Raw genomic sequence first — 24,744 nt, forward strand, 5'->3', positions numbered from 1 at the left:
GAACTTTTCGGTTATGTTTTCAGGAAAACCGGACAACCTTGGTAACTAATGCGTATTATTATTATTATTATTATTACTTACATAGGCTTAAAGTCAAAACAATTTATTAGATAAGTAGTTAGTAATAAAATTTATTATATCGAGTAAATTTGGGTTTGGCGTTGGTATCTGGTATACCCATTGCATTGTACGACTGTACGAGGTAAGTGTACCACCGATGGTGGATAGTGGTGTATAAGCAAATAAACCGACCAAAAATATAATTGTAGATTCTGACATAATTTTATTTATTTGATTTGATAATTCTAACTTATAAATGAGTTGAGTTTAGCACATTTTTCAGACGTATAGGTTTTGTAAGAACTATTTCATAAACACGTTTTGTTAATTTGATGGTAGGTTAGGAATGGTCGGGGGAAGAAGACCTCCCCTGGTCTCTGTGAGGTCTACAAAGCACATAGGTACTTGCGATACCACTATGTCACTATATATTATCAGTCTTATCGTCATTTGACGTTACGTTTGAGCAGACACGATATTCCTTCAGACACCCCTTCGAAAGGTCGTCCCAAGACTCAAATAATTCGACAACACGATAAAATAAAATCATTCGTACATTGTACCGTCGAAATACTATATGGTAAGTATTTATGGTAAAAGCTATAAAAAAATATTTGTGAAGATAGTTTCATTTTTAATTTAGATAGGGTTACAGTAGGTAATTGTTAGTTTTTCAAAAACTCATTATGTACAGTTTTAAGTCTGTCATCATTTTTATGCGTCTATAGATTAGGATATCCGTGTAAATAAAGGTTGAGAAGCATTGGGTTAATATTATAATATCGTATAAAATGTATAACTATACATAACCTATACTATTATAGTCAGTGAAGTTTCGTTGCAGAAAACTTCAGGATTATGCCGTCCGTGCCGTAAAACCATTAAGTATAGACATTACGTAATTAATACCTATTTTTAAAAATTGAAAAAATATTTTAAAAAATACTGAAAATTATAATATCACCCTTCCAATATAGGTAATAGGTAGGCTGTAGGTACCTAACAATAATAATTAAAAAATGGTCAAAGTAAGTAACCGCTCCGCTGTATAGTAGCTACATATTGGTGTCAAGTGCGTACTTGGTCATTATTGAGGTAAATGGTAAGTAACTATAAAGTATGTGTTAATACTCCAATTTGAATACTTTTATTTTTCAAAATAAATAAACGGGGAAATGAATATTATATGATACTGCAGCTAATAAAGTAATTTATTTTACTATCAGTAAAACAGAAAGTTGAAATAATTTTTTCCGAAACATAATTGTATTTGAAAATTGTATGTTTACATAAAAACATAACAGGCATTTTAGAGTCTCAAGTACTTACAAATAATATTTTTAATTTGCAACAAAATAACTAAAATCGTTATTCTCCTTTCAAATATCTAATTTCGTCCTAAGTTGAACACGAACAAGTTTTAACAACATAGTTTGTCAACATTTCTACTTAAAATGCTTAAAAATAAATTGTAGTCATTACCGAAGGTTAAAACGGAAATGGTGTCGTGATATTTTGGCACTTAAAATTAATTGAAAAAAAAAATAGTAAATGAAAGTGTTACTTATGGGTGGCAGCTTTCCTCAAAAATGTCACAATTTTTTGAGGATATGTTGTATTTTTTTTTTTAATAATTTGTATATAACTAATCTGTTTCACATCTACTTATTGTACCAAAGTGGTATAGATTGTAATTTGCATTTACAAATAAAGATTTAAAAAAAGTCATTATCGAATCTGGCACACTCCAATCCCCAAATACCTAAAAATAGGTTTGTATTATGTATATAATATATAGGGGTTTTCGATTATTTTCGTAGCTCATTACAAATGTATAACTTCAGACTAGAGTATAATAAAATTACAAAATAAAATAATAGCATTTTATATTTTATTGTGTAGTGAGTATTATACTATTATTGTGTGTTGGTGTTATATATTGCGTACCGTCATCGATCGTCGTCGATGATAAACACAATTTATGAAGTACCTACGTCCTACATAGTCGTCAGCCTAATTTGTAAGAGCAAAATCAGAACTTTTAACCTAATTAGTCTAGGAAATCAAAATCTAAAATGTACAAAATCGTATACATTGAAACCTTCTTTGACAGACACCTCCAATTTGCTTACGACTCTCAATAATGACACATTTTCCGGTCCCGGTACAGCCCCAATTGAATTATTGAATTGCGCTCGTCTAAACAGCGGACACCTCTTAATAACGGACGTGCGTAAGTTTAGTGGTGAGCTTAAATACCTCTAAATAACGAACAGCTATACCGAAAAATAAAAACCTATACTTATTGTACATATGAATTATATAAACTATTTTTATATTTCCAATAAAGACGTTTATCTTGATGATTTAATGGATACGGTTAGGTACCTATGCGCAATGCATTGAATTTTGAATCAATATAGACCGAAACAAACAATAGATAATAACAAAAATACACATTACACGAATTCCCAACTTGATATACGTATAATATCATATCTACCGTTAGTATCGTATTTCAATATTTACCATAGCCGTTATAATAAAATACACATATTTATCTGTATTTACCATTACCATTGTAATATACACCTATGTATTGTATATACGCCTTAATAATTAATAATCATAAAAGTTAATATTATATCTTGAATAAAATGTTTTTTTAAAAGTCAGTAAAACTTACATTTTTATTCATTTTTCCCAATGGCGGACAATTTGTATGGTCCCTTGAATGTCCACTATTCAGAGGTTTTACTGTATATACTTAATGAAGATTTTTTTTAGTTTAAAGTAATTTTTAATCTATTTTACCAAAATCTGATTAAAGGTCATTTAAAAAAAAAAATGTTCTTAAAATAAATAACGAATTACAGCCGTTTAGCATAATTATACTAGTGTACCTAATATTAATATTATTATCTATATATATATTTTGACTAATGAAATAGAGGATTTTTCCGATTTAATCCTGTATAATGCTATCTTACGTCATAATGTAGTAATAATCACATACATAGTATAGTATGTACTCGTTAGCTAAAAATTCATGTTTTTTTTTCTTCGCGTCATTTTCATGGCATTTTTTTGTTATTGTATTGTTATTTTTCGTAACTTTTATAGTATGTTGAGTGTTTTAAGTTATAACTATACTTTACTGAACTATCAAGCGTCGTGTCAAAAACCTACGGTCGTTATATCGACTATCGATATTATTATTTGGGAATGAAAATCTTATCGCAAATGACAGTTTAGCTCGTCGTAGACCGACAACGCAATAACATTTTATCTTTATCTACTTTATTACTTTCTGAGGAATCCTACTTTATACTTATAGTACGACCAGCGAAAGGTGGGCGGCGATACCAATGCTCCGGGTGGCCGAATTCATCATGTCCTCCACAATTATATGCGTTTTAAATACACCACTAGGAACGTAACGCTCGCGGCTCACTTTATGCCGGCCGTACTATAGAACATTTTCACATAGAACGATATTATCCATGATAAAGTATTTGTCTGATTTTGGTTTTTTTTCAATTAGTGTATATTAATATTGCGTATTAATAAATAGTAATAAAAATAATAAATATCGTATATTAGTATACTACGCACAATGAAAATACATAAAATATATTGTCGGACAAATATTATGTAATGTCCGGTAAAAGTAGTGTCGGACAATTAATGAGGTATCGGGCAATCGAGTGTCCGGCGAACCTATCATTCGACCTGTAACTTACATTCCACATATAGAAATCACGGAAAAAAGACCACTGAAAAAAGCCTAGAAAAAAATTAAACATAAATGTGAACACATGTACCTATTCTCATATTCCTAATTAGTAATTGCCATGTGGCGTGTACCTATAACAAAATATAACACATAATTAAAGTAATGACATAAATTATTATCATGTGCAATTTTTGTATACATTTGTAGTATACTAATATACACATATACATTTATATATACCTAAGATGTTATACTTATATCCCTGATGTTCTTAACTTAACACTTTATATTATGTATACATGAGTTTAAATTTATATTAATATTTTTTATTTTTATTTTTTTATTATTACAAGTTGATTTTTATATATAGTTTAGCACCATATTCAGACATAAAATTAATTATATTTGAAATTTTCATTGAATAAATTGGTAAAAAAAATCTTATCAATTGAGTTCCCGCTTATAAAATTGCTTATATTGGCTATAATAATTTATGATTTATTAATTACTAATATTAAGAGTAGAGTATATGTAGAGGTACATATTGTGTTCACATTTATATTTAATTTTTTTCTGGGATTTTTTCCGCGTACCATATTAAGGAATCCTGGGTATAACATGCACCTATCGATTATAATTCAATATCATATAAATACTCGTATACTTCCCAAGCGTGACATTGAAGTTATTAAATTATCTTTTGCGTTATTATCGTTGATATGGATTTTAAATTGACATTGTACAATATATTACAATTGTAAAAATAATATTTATATCATATCGAACCTTACAACATTACGTTATACATACAGAATGTAAAAGAAAGACCTGACAAATTAAATAACTGTGGCTTGGTGAGGCTCAGTTGTACGTCTAATCTGCAAAAATGCTTTGAGAGAACACTCCGGCCGGCGTTGCTAGTCCCCGGATGGGTAGCCACTAACCCCACATACAATACGAGTAGATGTTTCAAACCAACTGTTCTCCCGTACAAATAGCTAATAGCCATAGTTTCCGGCCATTAATTAAACAACTCAAGTTCGAAATCAATAATTAAAATTATTTTTGAATACTAAACATTTTATTAAATTGTTAAATTAAAAATATTAAATAGCTTATAAGAAATCTATTTTTAGACAAATTTTGATGGTAAATACGTATATCTCTAAGTCAAGTAGCTTATTTTTTAAATTTTTTAAATATCAATATTTTTTTAGAGTAAATTAATTTAAAACGTAATAACTCTTTTAAAAATATTCTTTTTGGGAATTTCCTGACATAATCTTATATTTCTTAAATTATTTACTAATTGAATCACTTTAATCAACATTTTTATCGATTTTATTTTTTTTTTAATTATTCATGTTTGGAGACCAACATCTGCTATAGGTATTGGGCATATTATATTTAAACTTATCAGTGTATCGATGTACTTACATCCGGTCTTTGTGTATAGTTATTGTTCTTGTTCCTGTTCAAAACTGTTTCTTATGTTAATATTTCAAACAAATGGAAATAATTATCTACTAATATTTACCTATACATTATATGTATAAATGTATAAAATAATAGTAAACATTATCCGCTATAATATGCATTTTAAACAATGGAACGTACAAAGTACGACTACAGGTCAACAGGCCAAAAATAATGAACACAATAAAATTAGCTGACAAACAATTATATTTTACATATTTATTGTCAACAGTACCTGATAAGGTGATAGTGCACGTTTTTGATATGGAAAAAATAATGTAATACAGCCATCAGACGTTTCAAGGATCGAAAAGTCACATTTGCTCAGAAAGTGGCGTAGCAAAAGATAGGAGGGGGACCTGAACTTTACTATCTTGTGTTCAGCACTTAAGTGATGAAACATGTTTAAATAAAAAATATTTTAAACGGGATTTGTAACAACGTATTATTACTCTTTAACTGGACACGCTTTACAAAATAGTTGGTATATCACCTTCAGATGAAAATACATCTCCGTACTCTCTTAAATATCTTTGTAAATTATTGTTTTATGGTATTTTAATGAAATACGTATTAACGTATTATAAAAATAAAATCGAAATATTAATATTAAATATAAAATTGAACAAAAATGCAGTATACCTACTAACGATACGACTTCGTCAAAAATAAAACTGTCAAACTCTAATCGTGTACAAACAACGGTAATGTTAAACGAAGAAACAATAAATATATTTACGATAACTTATCGGCGATAAGATAGAATTACAAAGTATTTTGGCATACTAGCGTGATAGACTAAATGCGTATCACATCGCTGTTATTCACACTGTAATTGACAGATGGCAATAAATACCTTCGTTGATTATTTTGAGTTTTATTTTCAATATTAATTGAAATATACAGGTTAAGAAAGTAAAAAATCAATTTTTTAGAAAAATATGAAGCATGCACAATATGCGAATAAAATCAATGAAATATCCACTGTTTTTTTAGATAAAATTGACAAATTCTGCATTTTCACATTAAGAAATTGTACAGGCATGTAAACGTATAGCATATTATTTTATTTGTATCTTATAATTAAAGCACGGATTTCAATGGGAAGTTCATTACTTATTGGCTGATCTAAGGCAATACTTCCAAGTACATAATTCGTAAAATTAAACGAAGTATTACCACTTCAAAAGTAAAACTTTTATTTTTAATTTTTCGATGTTTTCAGATTTTTTTTAGCATTTTATTAATTTTAGTGATGCAATATATATAAATACGTTATTCGAGTTTTTAGTATAATTAAGAAATTCAAAATATTACATCAAAAAATATTGTTTTTATACATTTAAAAAAAATAAGTTTTAGGTATTTTTCATCTATACCAAATGTCAATCGTTTTGAATGTGAAAGCGATGACGTCTTCATTTCCCTACAGCGGTTATCGAATGCATGATGAAAAGTAACAACTGAGTGGTCAGTTTGAAATCATCGAATCGCATTACAGTATGAGTACTGTTTATTTATTGTGTAAATACAAGGTAAGTCTAAGTTTAACACTTATATTTGTTTTGAACTATAATTTTTAATTAAGTTAAGATTAAGAGTCGCTTAATATACCGAAATTAAAACATAATTTAATTATCAGTTGAGTAATTGTGTGCCTATTTATAGTAGCTACTTATAGTAGCTACTTATAGTAGTTATAGCAATAGCCAATAATATATAAACGGATAGATCGCCTTCGCTCAGAATCGTTTTCTTAGGTATGCAATGATTTATCTTTGAATTCAAATTTAACACATACATTGCAGTGACTTACTCAATGACGAAGTAAGCTGTTAGTACCTATACGGCAGTGGTTATCTACTTTCCTCCTTTTTACTTAATACATTGAGTAATGAGTATAAACTAAAAGTAAGATGATAAATTATCATCTGTGGACCATAGGCGGAGATCCATTGAAATATTGAGGGGGCTCAAATAGTTGGTAGCAAACAAACCCGTGGAGGCTATGCCTCCACACCCCCCAACACTTTTTTTTATATTTAATAACTCATTAAAATAATTAAAAATTCTCATTATTATACCTAGTAATTAGAATGCACACAAAAAAGGAAAAATGAACAAAATACAATTGCCATTTTTAACTTAATTGTATTAACCTATTACACTTCTTTTCAAATATATTTAAAATAGTGCAATTTAGTAACGATTTAGTTTTATCTTTTTCAATGTATATAATAGCCGGAATAGCTTACTATGATATCAGGTATCAGCCTAGTTATTATCGTTTCTCGTGAAATAACAACAGTAAGAAATGAAATAATATTTTTCCCATATATTTATGGAACCGTATAATAGGTTATTGTATATTATTGTAGCAATATAGCCAAATCGCCAATACACTCGATTAGTACACAGAATAGATATACCTAGTATGACGTTTAGCGTTTAGCATGTTTATGTGAGATACTAGTGACTAGTCCTTATTAATTATTAAATATAGTTTTTGGATCCAAACAAAAACAAATTTACATATAAATTTGATGTAAAATTCTTATTTTTTACAGTTTAGGTATTTATTTAATAATAATAATAATAAATTATCCCTAGAACATTCTGTAATCTGTATACAAGTATGTTATTGTTTCTTAAATTTTTAGGGGGGCTTTAACTTCAAATTATTTATTTTGGGGGCTCAGTCCCCGTAAGCCCCCCTCCCCCCGATCTCCGCCTATGTATGTATTAAAGAAAATGTTATCGCCTACCCAACCGCGGATAATCGAAACCAAGGATTAAAAATCTGAGGATAACGAGGGATTACTGTATACTAGAATCAATGTGTACCTCTAAAATGTAAGTAGGCAACGATTGGACATTTCTCTTAAATATCTATATTTTTGCTCATTAAAAAAAATACATAAAAGGCCTTTATTCGTATTTCCTCTTGTAAAATTCGTTTTCGGTAAAGCTCAAGTGAAATGCGAATAACGAGATATTAAATGATACAGTATTTATAAGAATTCTTGTTTTACATTTTTAATCCTTAGCTATAATAGGGCCATTAAATTTTCAAAATGCATTTACAAATATACAATGTTTTATAAATTTCTAACTTAAAATAATTTTCCAATTTTCACAAATTTAATGTATTTTGTTAAAAATTATTGTGGGTTAACCCTGATTTTTTTTTCATTTTCCACTTACAAAAATGTATGAAGAATGTTGAATTACATTTTTAAGTATTTTGACAAAGCAAAAAATTTAGCTATCGACAGTTAAAAAAAATAATAATTATATTATATTATATTATAATTATCAAAAACCTATATATTTACACCGATCTACGGTAAGTCTGCAAATGGATTTAAAAGTAAATAACAATGTCTAGTATATTATGATATAAATATATACTGCTATAATAATTATATATTAATAACGTAATAATAAATGCTACATTTTCTGCAAAATTACAGCATTTTTGTAAGTCTATAAATACTATACATGAGTCTGAAATTTAAATTTTGATGAAATTCGACATTTCGGAGTAAAAAACGAATTCTCACTAAACAGGGGCGAACGCAAGAAAAAATTTAAAGTAGGTATTCATTAATATCATAATTATTCATACAGTATTACACTTCAACTATTTGTTTTAGGCACTTACACCATACACATTACATTATACTTATTATACATATTACATATCAATATATTATCATAGATATAAACATAAAGATAGATTTTAATTTTTTATAAATTATTTATAACATAGAATATAGATAGTAAACAAAAAGTCAAAAACTCACATTACGATTTGCTTCAGATTGTGACATCTCGGGTTTTCGTCTTTTTATTGGTGAACTGCCTACGGATGATTTATCTGAATCTACATCAATCGGAACATTCGAAACATTTTTATTTTCTGGTTTAAAAAACTTTAAAATTGAACTCATTTTTAATATTTGCGTTTAATATAATATAATACGAGTATAATACGACAGTCGACAATCAAAACTTTAGTGAATAGCGGTAGGTACAGCGAGAATGCGGTATGATATGTCGTGTTTGACGTCCGTTGGTGGTGTGGTATGTATTATATTGATTATTGAACAATGATACAATTTCTAGAATTATCTAGATTCTAGATAAGACGGGTCTTTTGCGAATTTCCCGTAGATAGTAATAAATTACACTTGTCATCTGTCTACATTACGTACAATTGGCAGCCACCGATGTCGATCAGTTATTAATAAATTATAACATACTGTCATACTTATCATACATTTTAATGGTAATTTTACTGTAGACATTGATTAACAAACCACAGGAGAAGGGAAAGTTTTTAATAACTGATAATTTATTTTAATTTTTTTGAAATTTTATTAGTAATACATTTGTAGGTCAGATAATTTATTTTTGTACCTTGTATTTCGTGGGGGGGGGGGGTTAGCGGGCCCGGTCTCCTTCAATACGAAAAAAAACTTAAGGTAAATGATAATAATTATCAGATTTTCCGGGACGTTTCACTTACTGTGACTGTACCAGGGTCTCACTTGCTAGTCGCTATTTTTTTCGATTTTTCACGACGGCGTCATCGCCCATCGGTTACTAGTGCTTGCGACGGCGGCAGTAGCAGGCATCACGATCTCAGTATAATATGATCCTATTACCTTCGTTTGGTAATTTACCTCCGCCGTTATTTTACAACGTTCCTGCAACGTTCCTTGCTACATTATCATAATATCAAATGAAAGAACTGAGTAATAAATTAACCCTCACCCGCGTTGTTTTCACCAATTTTTGTTATCCAATTTATGCTTATTACGATCATATTTATAGCTAAAAACGTATTATCTATAATAAATAATTAAATTTTGCAAATTATATTTAAAAATCGTGAAAGTCACAGTGGTGTTGTTTGATTTCTGTAAAAAATAACTGTGTTAATAGATGAACCAACACAACAATACAAAAAATTAAATAGTAAAAACTGCTCAAATTAAGGATTACATTATACCTAATTTATTTAAAACAATTTATTTTACGAAAATGATACTGATTTTTATTTATTATAGTTATTCTCGTCACCGATGGACTGACTTGTCCTTGCTGTATACTGTATTGACTCAGTTGAGGGTCATTATATAAGAATTTGAATTTGTCAGAGAATTTCTATTTTTCCAAAGACACGCCGTAGCTTACAACTTCTGACACTACCTTAAAGTTAAATTGTCCGTTTAATACAATCAAGGGTTCGTAACAGTATTTAAAAACCTATTTTATTTTAATTTAGTTGTTCAAGTTAAATTTGAATCAAACAATTGTTATTAAATTTTAATCTTTGTATTTATACTCTATATTCTAGTAATATGCTATATTGTAAAAGCCGACATCCATCAATTCTAAGCAATAAAATAAAATAAATAATAACTGTCGTTTCCCGTTGAAAATATGGCTAGAGAATATTATAATATTATGACTAGACATTTTAATATTTTACCGTTAATATTATCAAGTGTGTTTGTGAACTGCGTATTTTACTAGTTTACTATCGAAAGAGTCATCGAGAGACATGGACTTTATAATTTTATATTGAATGTAAATTGTTAGTCATGTAAATAATAATTTGTAACTGTGTGTCGACAATATGTACATATTGTAAACACAACTGTCTAATGAAGCGTATTAATTATCAGGTCAATATTTTTATATATAATTTTTAACTACGATGGTCTGCGCGCGTGATGTGCAATGACCGCCAAATGTGCGGTTTTCACGAACCGAGTCAATCGTATACATGGGGTCCTGGTATATGCCTGGACTCAACCAGTTCACAACAACGGCGTAAAGCGAAGGAGCTTTGATATTCAGGTACAATTATTTAATCTCAACACCTCCTCTGACCGTGGTCGTCAGGTAAGTGTCATAATTGATAATAATTATGAAGTACTTTGAGTTTGAGTCTTTAATTTACGATTTTTAGCACGGGGCGTGGTGGTGACGAGGGAGAGCCATCGGATCAGCAACGATCGCCAACGAAAGTGGTTGTCACGAACAGCGTCAATCGCGACCATATCATGGGATCCTGGTATATATTTTGTCTCAAGTACCCAATAAGGTACAACGGAGGAACAGTGTCTGCCTATTTAATAAGGGGCAATTATTAAAGAAATATAATCTCGTTGCCTTCGCCGATCCTGGTCTTTGTGTTAGTGGTAAATGATAATAGTTAGTTTCAGTACGGTTGGTATACGGGCCACCATCGTTACTGCAGTCTTGTTATAGAAAACAATTTAAGATGGCCAAAATTAATATTTTTAAGAACTCCAAAATTGTTGTTAATTTTTTTATCAATAATTCACTTTAACAATATTCTGTGGCTAAATATCGAATTTTGAAATTAATATAATATTATAATTAATATAATTAATATACATTCAATATTATAGAGCCGTTTGTCAAAAAAATATTCATAGATTATTATGGTGGATTGAAAGCTAAGATCTATGGTTAATATTTCTAAGTTTCAGGTTTAGAAATAATAATATTGGTAATAATAACATTTATAAATTATTTATTAACAAATCTAAATTATTTATTGATTATCTTTAAGTTTTAACATAAAAAAGCTTTATGTAAATGAACAATATTTATAAATTTTCAATTTTTGATATTGTTACACTCAAAACTTCATAATTATTAGGTACAGAAAAACTACAATAAAAGAAAAATATAACTTAGTACTGAAAATTGAAATAGTATAATGATTACCTATAACTTATGTATTAATTAATGTATAATAAAATAAAATATATTACTCTACATTTTCCAAATTTCCGAAATGTTAAACTTAATATTTAAAACTTTATTTTTCTGGCTTTGATTGCAGAAAAATTAACTATAACTGAACCAAAATCAACTGTCTTAGTCATTTATTTTTCGATTGATAGAAGTGACAAGTTAGTAAGTCTGTTTTGGTTCATCGTGGATCGATCTGACTTAAGCTTAACATCGATAGGATAGTATTTTTGTTTTAATTATGTTGTACTTTTGTAGTATCAAGTTTATCAAGAAAATAAATAGTATTTAAATATTAAATGCAAATAACAATGTATTTGGTGTATCTGTAACAATGCTTAATTTTGTTCTTTTTCATTTATCTAGTGGCTATAATAATATTTATGAAAAAGTTCAGTTTGTAAAAAGGCATTGTTAAATATAAAGACTTTTATAAACCTACAAATATTTAATTTAATAAATAATCTAAAACAATTAAATCAGTAGTAAGTAACATTTAATGTTCCATTTAAAAAATAAATAACTGTTAATTAAAAATTACATAACAATGAATTACAATTAATGAAGCCATTTAATATTAAATTTTAAATTTCTACATAATTCATAAAAAAGATATACCTATATAATTTATTAATATGTATTTATATTTATTATACATATTTATATGCAAGAAAATAATGTAATTTATCATACTTCATTATATCACTAATTGCCATTTACACATTGAAAAATAAAATAAAAATTCCAAAAAAAGGTAGCCCTGTGGTCTGCGACTTAATAAATTTCCATAACAAATACTAGATATTCACAAATGTTCTTAACAAAAAAACTCATGATTACATGTCTACATACAGATTACTAAAACTATTAATATTGTTAATTTTGATTTTACTAACCTAACTAAGCACTGACGTCTTTTAACTGTTGCGGTGTCAAAATCGGGGGCGTCATTTCAGTTTATTCGCTGGGTGTGCAAACTTTAGGCAGGCCAATTTTTACATTTCACCAGGCCATTAAGAAATATATATATATTTATATATATAAATGTAGGTAACCTATGCAAACATATGTAAATATTCTTTCCTTCCTTTTATAATTCTTTTATAATTTATAATTGAAACTCATAACGACAAATGCAACTTTCAAATAGCTATCAATTCAAAGAATTAAAAGTTTATAAGTAATTTAAGCAACCAGCTAAAGCCATTTCACTTTTAAATATATTTATTTTAACATTTTTGAAGTTAGTGGGGCTGTTGCACACAATGCTCCTCCCCAGGTTAGGTTGACGCGTTAGCATGACGTTAGCATGACGCCCCTGGTCAAAATTAAAATGGAATTCAGCAAAAATGTATAAAATAAACTGATTTTATAAACTAATACAGGCTATATTATTAATAATAACACTTTAACACGGACACACGAATCGATGAATCACAATACAATCATAATAAAATCAAATTCAACAATATTTTAATTTCCCACTTATTTGAACAATTATTATTTTATTTTAGATCTGCAGCGACAGTCAATCCCGCCGACAGTCGTGAACGGGTATTTCCACTGCAATACGTACCTATTTGTCCATTTAAAAATAATTTTGTTATTACTTGTTAAAATGTAAAATAAAAATAATATTATTTTATTTATATACCCATTGTTACACATTTCTATTAAAATATAATTTTGTGGCTATGACTTTTGTTTCAAAGTGCATTTAAAAAATTTAATTTTTAAAATTTAAAACCTTTAAGATACGCCCACGAAAATTATACTCCCGGGGATAAATCCCTGACTTCCCCCCCCCCCCCTAGATCCGGCCCTGGCTGAGGTGGCAATAATATTTTCTATATAACGTCGCTGTAAGCGCAGGCCCAAGGCCCGTCGTCGCTGGGTGTCGCTCGGCGAGGACGCGAATACGACGACCGTCCGTGTGGCGGTCGTAATACGGACTAGGCGATCCGAATTTGCTAAGTGTTTTATTTATGTTCATTTTTAATAAAAAGTGTTTCCGACTCCCAAAAATTATTTGTTCTGTTTGAGTAGTCTCGCAATTCTACCGTACTCTTTAAAATCCGATCTGGATTTTAAGGTTTAAACGGTGAAGGTATACCACTTGAAAAGTGCATATACGACACTATGTTGAAGTTATGAAGCTATGAAGCAATTGCTTCAAATAGTATTTTATCCCTCCGCCACTGGCATACATAATATGTTTAAAAATTAGGATAAACAGCGTAAATTATATTTATTCTTAAAAAGCTCAATAACCATTAAAACACTTAATCTTTAACAGTATAATATAGCATATACTAAAATAAAAAATCTGTTATTATTGCATACAATTACTGTATAAATAAATAAAAACATTTTTATTGTTTTAAATGAGAAAATTAAATAATATAAAAATGTATGAAAGTTTGAAAATATCTATCAAATAATACATATTATGTCTTATATAAATAGAGATTTCATATAAGATTTCAGTTATATTTAGCAGTCTAATATAATTATTATAATTATAGAAATTTAAATAAGAATATACAACAAATTATAAAATATTCTTAGAAATACAGGTTTCGGACAATTTGAAGTCTTTAATTTTTTTTTTTCATAAACAATTATGATTCATTATTTGATTAAAATTTAACACATCTATTACAGTGTGAACTCAATGAGATACACAGAGAAACTTTAATTCAATTTTGATTTATATTAGTTTTATACGTTTTATTCGATAAATGTGGTCAAAGTGAAGAGTAATACTTATGAGGGGCTGGGGGGATTTAACGCTGGCCTCGACATAATTAGGAGCCCCCATATATTACTGTAATACAGTCATAAACGTTTTATTTATACCAATCAACATTAAATAATTACTAATAGACTTATGGTATAATTTATTTATATTCTTAAAAATAAATCGAATATAAAAAACGATATATAAAAAAAAATCGAATTTATAATTTAGGTTGAGATGCCTCATCAAAAAATTAACTCAACATTCCTAATTAAGATGTAAAGATATATATTGAAGTGTACTCATTTGTTGCTTATAATAATTAAGAGGTATTTCATGAATTTAACAGTAATGCAATAATTACAATAATGACTAATATACTTATTAAAAGGGCTTGTCAGCCCTTAGGCTTATGAGTAGAACTCATACTCGGTGGTCTACCAAGTCACTAAAGCATGCTATTGAATTATCATTAGTGTACTGCAGTGCATATAGGTACCTAATACTTTTAGTCAATAAATGTGTTTTATTATTTATTATTTTGTTTACAATTTATAATTTTGTTGTTTTGTGGGTGCACAATTAACTAAAATCATTGGGTTTGTAGATGCTTACATACCTATAGCTTATATGTTATAATATGCATACTGATGTTAACAAAATTAAAAAAATGACACTTAATGTGAACATTCTATTCGGGTTACTTATGGGAAGTTTTTAATTTATTAAAGGTGTACTCAAACTATAATGAGTATCTTCACATTACTCATATGGACAAGATTACACAATTAATACACCAACAATGGTAACAAACTGTCTCGATAAGATTGTGTGTATCGAAAGTAATCAAAATGAAATCAAGCCTATTTTGGCGATACTCTTTGTGAACAAACAACCACATTTTGTACAAATTCCTAAGTCAATTTCTAAACTAGGTACTCCATTTTTTACAATACAAATTCCTTGCCACCTAGTATACACTTGGGGCTGTCTCAATAGAGCTGTGATGGCTAAAAATGTGTTGGTAATTGTATCGACTTTATGTGCAAAATAAATTATAATAGCTGGCATCATATATATAAATCACCTGATTAGTTTATAGTACCTATTTTTGTTTTATATCATAATTATTTCTACCTTCTTAGTCGAACAATTGACGCTGCCTGAACGACCACAACCTATTTTATAAAATACGTATAGGTACTATAATAATATAACTGCGATACAATCCTTTTCTAAGTCAAACCTTTTTTGTGTACACCTATACAATTTAAAGTGTAATAAACCTAAGTATTACGAGAATAACTATTTGAAACGTATTGGAAATAATTGATTCAATTTTTTGAAAACATTATCATAAATTAAGAAGCATAATTTGAGAATAAATATAAAATTTGAACTACAGGAAATACAAAAATGTAAATATGACATAATACGTGGGAGACTATTTGTACATACATATAAGCCAGGGATGGCACGCGTACCCGAAGTGACAAGCAAATAAATTTTGAGAGCAAGCGAAAAATTAAAATATTTTTATCATATATATTATATAATTTGTATTTTTAACTATACATAACATCACAATGTTAGTACTTTTTCAGTATCTTTAACGTCTTTCAGAAAATATTAGATGATTAGTTATAGGTTAATTAAAATCGTAGATAACGTACTGAACGCAATGTAATATTAATAACTACAGATAAAATTGTGAAATTGTTTTCTTACAAAATTGATTACAAAATAATAATGATAATATTTGATTAATTGGATGGTACGCCCCCTCCCAAAAAAGGTAATTTTTGGGACATATAGCGTGAAAATAATAAAAAAAAAACCGCGTCATACTACTATATTCATTCATATTTGGTCTTATTAATATCTCCGAGTTGCTCAATTTAAATTATTTGAAATAAAACAAGGGGGAAGTGAGTCCATCACTGAAACTTACTTCGTGCATATGCATTGTACGTATAGGTACCTACTTGCTTATTTTATAAGGATAATAAAATTATAGACATTTAGACTTTTAGACATCTTATATGGGTATACCTTACATAGGTGTAATAACAATCATACTTTCTAATAACGGTCTGCTGTTCCATCTTACTGACGTATCTTAGGAAAAGATAAAAATCTCTAATTTTTTATACATTATAATATTACCTAAATATTAACACGCCTTTCGAGGGGTGAGACACTCTATGTATTTCAAACACATTTTTTTGTATACTATTTAAATACAAGAATAAATTGTTTCAGAAAAAAAGTAGCTTAGAATATAGTTAGAATGCTCAATATTAAAATGTTAGTATCCATTTACTGAACAATAAACTGTACATAGAAATACCTATACTACCTAGAACTGGTTTAATATCTACTATTACAATCTAATAATATTTAAATTATAATTCGATATTTTGGATATTACACATTGGTATTGCCGTATTGGTAGGTAATACGCAATGAATTTTATATTGATATAAAAATTAGTGAACCTAATATTATCAAATGTTATCAAATAAGTACATCGTACAATTAGTATTTGAGAGGACGATACGCTCCAGTCATATCTGGTGTCTCCGTCTTAAGTTTTAAAATTAGAGTGAATGGACCTATTATGAAACTTAATGATTAGAAAATGAATTGTGTGAGTAAGTGGATTTTTTTAAGATTTATTCAATTTTCAATAGAGTTATGACCATTTTTTGTTTGCACAATATTATGTACGTAAATTTGATGAAAAATTGAAGTATCGTAAAAAACCCAAGTACAAACACAGATAGTGTTCTTATCATTGTTTCATGATAAGTCAATTTACTCTAATTTTTAAACTAAAGAGGCTAGCTAAATAAAATTTTCTCAACGTAAATTAACTATGTAGTTACGCACTTGAAAGACGAAAACCACAGTTAATGTGTGTGTAGCATCCTCGGTGACCAGGTATTGCTAAAAAAGCTATTTCAGAGATTTTGCTTCTTCGTTTTTGGTATTTGACTTAATAAACTTTTTCTTATCGGCTACTGATATTCCTTTTCTAAGCTGAACAATAGAATCGGTAGCCAGGAGGTACCTAAATGGTTCTTCCAATTTACGCGGGTTAGATGGTTTTCAGGAAAATTCGGTAAACGGTTTGAAGCCCTGGAATAAAAACTTCATCGGTCATTCCCCCTCCCCTCTCCCATCTGTCATAAAAGCTTAGCACGCTATTGATCTAATAACATTAAATACTATGGTTATATTGTTCCTTGTAAATCATAAAAGCTGGATTCAGTACTCACTCGTCGTGCCCTAACTCGTTCCCCTCTCTTTTCTGATGTCGACGTCGACTCGTCAGCCGACGCACCGACGCCGCCTCCTCTCCACGCGTAGGTGTTACTCAACGTGACGTATCAGAGTTTCACGATTTTGAACTGTATTATATTATTCACTTTTTTTGTCATGCCATGTGGACTCTTACCTATTAGCTAAAGAATAGTTACGAAGTGCGTTTTTCGTTGAATAAAATAATTAGTTACTTCATTCATTGCTCAGTTAAAACAGATAAGTACATCGACAAAGAAAACAGACGAGAAATTATGACACAAAATTATACGGTGCGCAATGCTAAATAAAAGTAATACAAAACATAAAAATTCAAAATAAAATTCGATACAATTGATATTTTATTGTTTTTGTAAAAAAAAGTTAACTAGTGTTAAGTATACATAGGTATCTATCAGTGGCGTAGCCAGGGAGGAGGCTGAGGGGGCTGTAGCCCCCCCCCCCGAAATGTTAATACAATTTAAAAATTATTTGAATGGTCTATGGTATTCGATCAAAAACTAAACCACCGCTGTGTAAAAAATTGAGCCCCCCCCCCCCCCCCCCCCCCGAAAAAAATCCTAGCTACGCCACTGGTATCTATATAAATACTTTTTGTAAGTACCTACCTATTTGCATTTGGATTCAAATACTTATATAAATTCAATTTAAAAATAACTATAATATTTTGTATCTGTACTTGAATAGGGAATACTTTTAAAAAGTATCATTTACAAAACTTTCTGTGAGCACCAAACGGACTACAGTAATTTTTTTTTCTTTTTGATGGTCAAAAAGATTGAAATTGTAATGCATTTTCCTTATAAGCTGTTTAAATAGCAATTATTGAAGGCGAATAAGCAACATTTTTTTACAAGTATTTATAAAGTTAAAATCTTGACAAAATCTATCAACATTTCAAAAATGCGCAAATTATTTTTTACCTAAAAATGTATAAAATATTCAATTTTTATAGCTGAGGATTGAAAATCTAAGAGAAGGTTTCTCATTACTCATTAGTAGTTTATATTGCAACTAAAAAATCTGAAAAATATATATATGTACCTACACAGTTTTGTTATGTGATCTAATATACAATAAATTGTTGCCATGTTATTCAATGGACAAATAACAATATATACAAATATTTTTGTGTCCTTATAAAAAATTACAAAATTTACAGTTTTAAAAACGTTTGAAGTAAAATATTTTAATCTTATTACTGTTTCAATTTTATCAAAATGTTCCGGAATGAAGTTACGGGTCCTAAGTTATGGTTTAATGAAATATTGGTTACAAAATCTATAGCTAAAAGAGAATTTCAAAAGCATAATTATGAAATAGGTAAATTACCATAAAATCGTTAACGAAAATAAAGAATAATAATCAATGTATACAACAGCTGTACAAATATATGATACAGGTACATAAATACATAATGTGTATGTATACACTTTACATGTATGTGTATAGTGTATGACTGTTGCCACTTTTTAATTATGTATTTGTTAACAATATAACTTTATGATTTATTTTTAAAAACTTCATCATTATATTTTAGCTGCTCAATACTGTGAGAAAGTATTGGCGGTGTCCGGTAATGATTTAAGCACTAGAATCCTTCTAAGTAAATGTCAACAGAACTTGTTTCAACCGAAATTGGCCTACACAAATCATTTGCTAGCAGAAGCTCAATTTCCTGACGAATTATCAGTCTTGGAGAACAGAGCAAGTATAATGCTAGACAATGAGGAATTTGAAGAAAGTTTAATAACATATTTGAACGGAGCAAAGAAAAGGATTCAGCCATTAGATTTTATATTGGGAGTTCTTAAGGTACTTCTCGTTTTACAAATTAAGCATTGTACCATAGAATTTTTTTTTAAAAATGTGGAATAAGGTTAATGTATACATATATAAACGACAATAATTTTAGGTGTCGGAAATAATAAACGGCTCGACAAATTTAAAAAAAGAAAAATATAGAAAACCTTGTTTGGGAAATGCAGTTATCAAGTTGGCAAATCTAGGGGGTTTGGATAACGTGGCAGCTTTGCACTCGATACTTTCTAAAACAAAACGTACGTGCAAAAAAAAAAATCAATCATTTTATCTTGGTCGTTTAGCGCAAGATAAAAAGTACTTTGATAAAGTACTAAAATCCGGTGGTCCTAAGCGGCCGTTTTACGAGGCAGAAAAGAAAATGTTAGGTAACATGAAACGAGTAGTCGACACGCTAAATGTAGCTTACGTAAGTACAATTTATCAATAAAATTATTTATTTTTGACGGTCAATAATTCTAAATTTTTAATTTAGGAACAATTTTATAAAAGAAAACAGATTTTTGTTTATAAATGTGAAGAGCCTAAAATGAAAGGTGATCGACTTTTAACTCAAATCAATAATTCTAAACTTGTAAAAGACATGGGACATCTTATGATTTGCAAATACTTAAACATTATCATTCAACTGCTAACAAAAAACGAAATAAAAGAAGCCAAATTAAGAACAGAGCTAATGATAGAGTTTATGGAAAAAAAATCATATAAATTCAACAAAATTTTGGATGCGATTTACCAAAGTTTTGGAATAGCGCAATATTTATCATTTCAAAATATAAATCGGTGGAGCATAAAAGATAATCATCAAAGAATGCTCATTTTTTTAGGAGCTGCTAAAAATAATATACCACTCCATGAATCTGTATTTGGACCATATGATATAAATCCGAAGTATGACAGAACTTAAAATCATAACACGATTTTTAAGAAATGATTATAATTTATAATAGTACTTAAGATAGATTTTCCTCCAGCATAAAAGTGATGAAATAGTTGCATTATGAAAAATCCAAGGGTTATAACTTATAATTAATTGCAATATATAATTATCAAAAGGGATATGAGATTGTATAGTAATTAGTAACTTATATATTATTTTAGGTATATATAATAAGTCTTTAGCGAATTATTTTAGACTTCATACTCTTGTTATAATATATGTTTATTTATAGCTTTTAGACATTACAAATTTAGTGAGGATTCTATAGTATAAGAACTTAATACTACACGATATAATACGTTATAATCTTAAAAATATTAATTAAGTACACCTAACATGATTTACTTTTAATAAAAAAGATATTTTAAATATATAAATAGTTGTTACTCTTACTCAAACAAGTTTACATCCTTTATAATCATGTGCATATTATTTTTGAGTTATACGTAGATTTGGGTAATTGATGTATTTATTGAGTTATGGCTTTACATTTTTTAATTATAGGATAGATTTAAGCATAATGCTGTATTTTTTTAAAATAATCCACCAATAACGAAATGATCATACTTTAATAATTGTTTAATTCATGGACTATAAGTCATACATGTATCAATAGTTTGTTAATTCTTTATACTCATAATATAATATTCATTATCCTATTTATTTTACAGAATAACAATAAATAAATTACGTGCACGTGTTGAAAAGACGAATTCCATTATAGAAAAAATTTACATATACTACGAAAAAGCTAAATGTCATTTGGATTTGGGTGACCTTAAAAAAGCTCGAAATAAAACCACCAAATGTTTACAGTTAGCTAAAGAAATTAATAATCATACGTGGACTGTGAATGCATTAATTTTACTCGTATCAATTGAATTTCAATTAGACAATAAACCTAAGTGTTGTAACATATTATACAAAGCTATTGAAATTGCGAATAATCTTCAAGTGCCGGGAGTCATAGTGTTTTTGGATAAGGTTAGTAATCAGTATACTCATAATAATATTGGGAACGTATTTCAATTTAGCTGCCCAGCGTTTTTTACGATTTTTTTTTTTAAACGTAAGTACTTTAACGAGTTTTAGACAATTATGCAAAAACATTTTCCGAAATAATTATTTTGTAAGTTATATCCTTCCATAGTTTGAGATTTTACTTTTATCCTCACGCTCACAACATTGTACTTTACTACTGCGCCCAACGCTTACAGCGACTTTTGATTTTTTTATACGTATTTTCAGTTCTAGCGAGTCAAGAATAATTGAGAAATCACAATTTTCACATTCAGCGAGTCATTTTTTTTCTACAATACTTTAAATTATTCTATTAAAAAATAAACAAATTTCTGGCTTAATCTAAATATAATTTATTTAGGTACACTTCGTAAGTAATCACTAGTCAGCAATAAGTTGTTTTGACGTATGCAGTTAAGCATGCAAAAACGTTGGTAAGGTCAGAATTTGGCGGTTGGACTTAGTTTTAAAGTTAGGTATAGCTAGTTTAAATGTATAGTATTTTCATATACACCCGTGGTTGAGTATATATATATATATTATACAAATTATATGGATTATATTATACTCTTTACTACTCTCACTTGGACAAAGTTTAAAATCGAAAACATTTCTTTACTTGTTATGTAAATCCAGCTTGGGTGGGTCGTGGGTGGGTCTCAAAGTAAAAACAAAATTATTAAAATCACAATTATAGGTACACCAGGCGTGGGTCCCTTGCTCTCTACACTCGCTCGGACAATCAAAATCGAAAACATCTCTTGGTTTGTTGTGTAAAACCGTCTTGGGTCTAGGACTTCAAATAGGTAGGTAGGTACTAGGTACCAGGTAGGTAGCCAAAACTTCAAAACTAAGTCTGACCGTCGAATTCTAAATTCACCGTCGTTTTCAGCAAACTTAACTACGTACGTTACAACAACAAAAATTGAAAAAAAGGGTGTTCGTTAAAACAGATATTATATCATTAAAATACGTAGTAAAAAAAAAAATTCGTTATTATCGCCGCGCGGGGCTTATACAAGGCCGTAGCCAGAAAAATATTTCGGCGGGGGGGGGGAGGGGTTTAATCTTAATTAAGATTAGATACCTACTGTAGGTATTATGTGAGCTGTACATTAGGTTTCACAAAAAAGTACATTAAAATTAGTTATCGCTTATCTAACACAATATAAATTGTGATCACATTGTAATCACAGTGACACGTATCAAATATAATAGGCATTTAAAACTATTCAATATTATTTCAAAAAAAAATTTCGGAGGGGGGGTCTGACCCCCTCCCCCCCCCCGGCTTCGGCCTTGGGCTTATAAGTACAATGCGTATGCGGACAAACGTAAATTCTCAAACTTTGGAAAGATATAACTTCCAAAATAATGATTTTCGCAAAAAAATTTTTTTCACCGTCAGTTTAAACACGGATATTATGAAAATACTATAAAATGATTTAATTATATAATAATATAATTATTTTAACTTGGAATTAAATAACCAATAAAAAAAATACATTTACCATGTATACGTGTATACTCTATTTATTCAATTATATTACTTACTCATTTTGTTTAAAGGTGGCTAAAATGATTTTTGAAACAAAAGCTATACATACTTCAAGCATTGATAAAAAGATAATGGATGTATTGAATTTCATGCCAGACGTTTCAGCGAGAGTGAATGCGATGTGCAGGCTTAAACTATTATCCACTATGCCGATAAATCTGTAACTGTACTATGGAATTAAGAACGCCGATTATAAAGTAGGATTATAGAAGATAACTATATAAAGTTATCATATAGTAGGCGCAAATAAAACAGCATAGGCACCTACTTACACAATTTATTTTTCTCATCATTCCACCAAAATATAAATAAATATATATGTATATATTTTTTATGAAAGAAAATTTACAATCTGTATAATATAGATGAACTAAATAAAATAGGAAAAGCGTATAAAAAAAAGATGCATAATAGGAATTTCGATTGAATCGTAGTCATCAAAAACAAACTTTACAGGAATAATGATCCTGCCCTGTAGAATCAACCAAATTTGATTATTTTTTTTTTGTAATTGATAGAGGAAAATATTCTATAGCTTGCATATTTTCTTTGAATTTCATTATTTTAATCTCAAACTGAATAATAATGACAATTTTAGCTTTTTTTTACAAAATATTTTGGAACATTATTTAAAATCAAATAAAAAATCTAAGTTAAATGTAGACTGTAAAATGTCGTTGTTTATTAACTAAAAAGGAAATTATCTAAAAATATGCACTTGTCGATGAGTTATTATCCATATTACCGTGAAGTCTTTTTTGTCCGCCAAAACGCCTGATAACCAACTATTTTGTTCTTAATTGATAGTTAATGACATGTACTTCCGAGTGCGTTTTTCATGTACACCACACTCATGCTAATAACCGTTTACACTATACTACAAGCTCATCAGATGATGCAACGACAAAACGATTGAGAATTAAGTTGCCAATAATATGCTACTTAATAAATAGCCGGCAGCGGGGGCCTCTACTCCAAATGTTATTTTTTTTATAGGAAATGTTTATTTTGATTTGAGAAGGATGTTTTAATTGTGAAAGAGGTCTTTGGGACATCACACTCGTTAGGTGGGAACTGTTAATAACTGTCATTAACTTGTTAACTGCACAATTCTGCCACCCAACAATGGCATATACCTACTGTTGACCTAACTGAGAGTTTATTACAACAATATCAATACCAAATTTTAATAACCCCGCTTGGCCGCTCAAAGAGTAATTAGTACCTATATCTGACACTTCTATGAATTATAATTTTTATTAAATTCTTTT

At 28.8% G+C, this 24,744-nt stretch overlaps 1 protein-coding gene and 1 long non-coding RNA gene across 2 annotated transcripts; both read left to right on the plus strand.

Moving 5' to 3' along the window:
* The first annotated feature begins 11,035 nt into the window (after positions 1 to 11,035).
* On the plus strand, positions 11,036 to 13,721 carry LOC111034620. Its single transcript, XR_002604566.1, has 3 exons — positions 11,036 to 11,188; positions 11,256 to 11,390; positions 13,585 to 13,721. It is a non-coding gene; the product is annotated as an uncharacterized LOC111034620 (long non-coding RNA).
* A 5,633-nt stretch (positions 13,722 to 19,354) lies between these two features.
* LOC111034611 (tetratricopeptide repeat protein 25-like) lies at positions 19,355 to 23,637 on the plus strand. The gene is made up of 6 exons (XM_022315900.1): positions 19,355 to 19,457; positions 19,675 to 19,949; positions 20,050 to 20,364; positions 20,431 to 20,846; positions 21,567 to 21,879; positions 23,485 to 23,637. The coding sequence occupies exons 1-6, from the start codon at positions 19,355 to 19,357 to the stop codon at positions 23,635 to 23,637; spliced, it is 1,575 nt and encodes a 524-aa protein (XP_022171592.1).
* The last annotated feature ends 1,107 nt before the right edge of the window (positions 23,638 to 24,744 follow it).

This window comes from Myzus persicae, unplaced genomic scaffold (assembly GCF_001856785.1).
Source record: "Myzus persicae strain clone G006 unplaced genomic scaffold, MPER_G0061.0, whole genome shotgun sequence".
Classification (NCBI taxonomy): domain Eukaryota; kingdom Metazoa; phylum Arthropoda; class Insecta; order Hemiptera; family Aphididae; genus Myzus; species Myzus persicae.

Bases quoted from the DNA above. Each gene is read 5' to 3' on its own strand.
- LOC111034611 (XM_022315900.1), top strand. From the start codon at position 19,355: ATGTTCCGGAATGAAGTTACGGGTCCTAAGTTATGGTTTAATGAAATA. The intron at 19,458-19,674 runs GTAAATTACCAT...ATTATATTTTAG, and splicing joins AAAGCATAATTATGAAATAG to CTGCTCAATACTGTGAGAAA. The intron at 20,365-20,430 runs GTAAGTACAATT...TTTTTAATTTAG, and splicing joins ACACGCTAAATGTAGCTTAC to GAACAATTTTATAAAAGAAA.